The following is a 3,450-nucleotide window of genomic DNA, read 5'->3' on the forward strand; positions in this document are numbered from 1 at the left end:
ACAACGCAGCATCAATGCACCCTTTTTGCAATCGAACTTTGTTGACTGTGGCGTGCAGTGGTACTAATTGCCCGTCTAGCTCAGTCGGTAGAGCGCAAGACTCTTAATCTTGTGGTCGTGGGTTCGAGCCCCACGGTGGGCGCTCATATTCCAAGGTTGTTCGATATCGTGTCACCGTGCTCAGCCTGCTGCTAACCGCGGTGCTGACCTTTATGCCCCTTTGCCGCCATAGCGCGTTGGTGGTGATAGGCGGTTGACACACACGCAAATGTGAGATCACCCGCCAATGCTTCAAGCTATCTGTGAAGCGATGAAGGTGGATTTGGCAGTACGGCGGACCCATTCAGAATATGTCTTTTTGTACGTGTTTGCGCGGCTTCACATTCGAGAGTAGGACTTCAATCGTGGCAATACGCGGAATACTGTCTAAAATAAATGTATGACGAATTGCAAGATTGGAACTGCAGAAAAGGCTTTATCTTTAGTAGCATGCATTAAATGAGAGCTTGCTAGTGTTTGCTGTGAATGTGAGGATTCCACAACGCAGCATCAATGCACCCTTTTTGCAATTGAACTTTGTTGACTGTGGCGTGTAGTGGCACTAATTGCCCGTCTAGCTCAGTTAAAAGTTTGTCTAGTACGTTAGAATAGACTGAGTGGCCTCTCAATCTACCAGCAACTAACTATTCTCACTGATATAAATACTAAACTACACAGTTTTTAAATTTGCACCTTTAGGTATCGGATGTTGCTTGAATGTTGCTTGATAATGTGTCTAAATGTATTTTTTTTGGCCAGGATGTGTCGGAGTGAAGGCGACCTTCGTTTGAAAATCAATCTTCCCTGGCTCAGACAGTAGAGCACCCGCTCACCAAGCGGGAGGTCGTGGGTTCGAACCCCACAGCGCACAACATTTGGTCCCGGATTGCTACCTCCATAACGTAGAATGGCCGATATAGGTTCATAACCTTAGCCGAACAGACTTGGAGAGGTGAGAAAGGCTCACCGCGAGTACGCTAAGTCCAATTGGCGGAGTCCCTTCTGTCCAGTCTCCAGGTAAATGAACCTTAAGAGGCAAAGGCACAACGGCTCCAGGTGTACAGAGGTCGGGTCACTCACTAGAGTTTTGTTTTACCTTCACCCTGCGGATAAACTCAATCATGCGCAGCCAAGTCTGGTCGCCAATGCCGGAGTCGATGCGTTCCTCACGCACAATGATATCTTCGTCCTCGGTCACGTGCATGGCAAAGCAGTGAGCTCGCATATTGCGTTTGAATGCGCCGACAATGTAAACTCCAGGCTCGAGAACTCGGACGCCATTGTCGCCAGGAAAACGCGTCTTGCAATCGCCAAGGGTCCTGCACCTTCACCATCGAAGAGGTTAACGCGGAAAGTTTCGATGTCAATATCGATCCCGCACTTGGACACTCCCTTAATGCAATAGCGGACGATCTCGCTAGTCTTGTGAAAGCCTTCGTCCAGCGGGACCTTGGCCTTAACCGCGTCTTCGAGATACTGCGTCCAGATGCTCGGGAGTTGCTCACTCTTATGCTGGTAGCCGAGCAACTCGAGCGCCATTTGAATTGCATGAGGAAGGCACGAATTATCTTCATTGTCTGCGATCGCACTGTACGCCCGCGCGTTACGGCTGATGAAGGCTTGGTATGTCACCTCTTGGTTCGGGTAACGCTGGTAATAGGCGCCAACGGTCTCGATGAGGTTGGCGTTGCCGTCCTCTATGAGCTGGTTTCGTGGGAGCCAGACAGAGTTGGAGTCGTCCAGCCACGTCACGCGATACTCAAGCCCAGTCGCCGTCGTTCGCCGCTTGTCGATAGTGTCAACATCACCCCTCTCCTCCAACACAACGGACTTCCTAGTGCGCTTGACCGGGCGCATTGCCTCTAGCTGCTGTGCAGTCCGCTTTCGGAGCTGGTACCGAGTCGCCATTTCCGGGGCGGGTGTCTCAGTGTTTGAGGCTGGAGGGGCCGATGTCGTACGAGCGTTGGTCACTATCTCCAGGTCAGTGCTCTCAATTCCAATAACCCTACCAACGCTGCCCCTGGAGCCGCTTTCGGCGCTGTCGGTCACCGGAACAACTTGTACACAACTCACGTCCTCCGTCATGCTTTCGCCTTCATCCACGTCATCCTCGCAATCAGCAGGCAGCAGGTCCGTGAGGTCGATAAATAAAACGTCACCACTTTCAGTCTTGGTCTCATCATCAACACTGTTGGCACTGTGCTTGTGCGTGAAGGCCTCGCTCTGTTCGCTAGCCATACTCCCGCTCTCCTTGCCCGGCGAAGCGCATCCCTCTTCGCTGTCCGAGCCCTTGCTCCCGTCCATTCTCGAACATTCGCTATCTTCGCCAGCTGAGTTTTCGCTGTCAACATTGTATTCTACCTGCCCGGCAGTCAGACTCTCCGTCGCTCCCCCCCCAGGGCTCATGCCCCCCGTCTCCTTTTCAGGTGCAGCCGGAAACATTACAGTCCGCAGTGGAGAGAGAGACTTTGAGCCAACCTTGGGGCAGTGAGTGGGTGATGCAGCGGAAACCAGCTGGGAAGACATTTTTTTGGTCGAGGGTATGCTTGAGCAGAATCTGGAAAATTTAAAAATGACGCTCGCGGGAGCCATCGATTTGGCGAAAATACCAAACAGCATTTTGAACCCCGTATTTTTCATATCGTTCTTCTTAAGTGAGTGTGCGGACACTGGAGAAGCCGGGAAGAAAAAAGACTCCACCTTCGACGGATGAACAGGACTCCAGGTGGCGGATAACTCCCTGGAGAGAGACCTGGGCTTCAGTTGAGTACATTCTGCGTTGGAAGAACCGAATGTGAGCGGCAACTGTTGTCCAAATTGCCTGGAGTGCGAATGATGTTGGTGTGGGGTGTCTGCCGTCAAACAGACACCGGTTACGGTCAGTCCAGATGAAGTGAAGCGTCACCGCACGGAGAACATGCCACACGTCGGTGACAACCTCTTCGCGTTCTTGCCACTCGTTTCGGACGCGCATATTCCGCGCGAGCGCGATGTCGAGCCAAGCGGGACGCCTAACGAAAAATTTCGAGAACAATTTGATCACCTGCTTCCAGAGTTGCGATGCGAGTGTGCAGTCAAAGAACAAATGCTGTTCAGACTCGATGGCGTCGCACCCGGCACGAATGCACTTTCGGATGTTCGTGTGTGCGGGCTCCAAGAACCAAAAGCGCGAGCGCACCGGCAGCAGTCGAAAAGCAAGGCGCCACTGCAGATCCTCAAAGATTGGCAGTAAGATCGTTCGCAGTCGCTTTGAAAGCTTTACGTGTGCTTTGATCTGCGTCTCGTCCACACTTTCAGAATAAGTCTTCATTGTGTGCGGCTTCCGCGGCGGCTTTGGCGTCCAAACGATGCTTATGACGGCCGACTTTGGTATCGTTGCCATCACCAGCTTCCACATAAGTATTAGCGTCC

General features: G+C 52.2%; 1 protein-coding gene across 1 annotated transcript; it reads right to left on the reverse strand.

Annotated features, from left to right (window-relative positions):
• Positions 1-1,111: 1,111 nt before the first annotated feature.
• CCR75_000506 (uncharacterized protein) lies at positions 1,112-1,947 on the reverse strand (the record flags this gene model as incomplete). The annotated part of the gene is made up of 2 exons (XM_067958613.1): positions 1,112-1,358; positions 1,421-1,947. The coding sequence occupies 2 exons, from the start codon at positions 1,945-1,947 to the stop codon at positions 1,112-1,114; spliced, it is 774 nt and encodes a 257-aa protein (XP_067823440.1).
• Between the last annotated feature and the right edge of the window lie 1,503 nt (positions 1,948-3,450).

The sequence above is a fragment of the Bremia lactucae genome, linkage group LG13, assembly GCF_004359215.1.
Source record: "Bremia lactucae strain SF5 linkage group LG13, whole genome shotgun sequence".
NCBI classification, from domain to species: Eukaryota; Oomycota; class Peronosporomycetes; order Peronosporales; family Peronosporaceae; genus Bremia; species Bremia lactucae.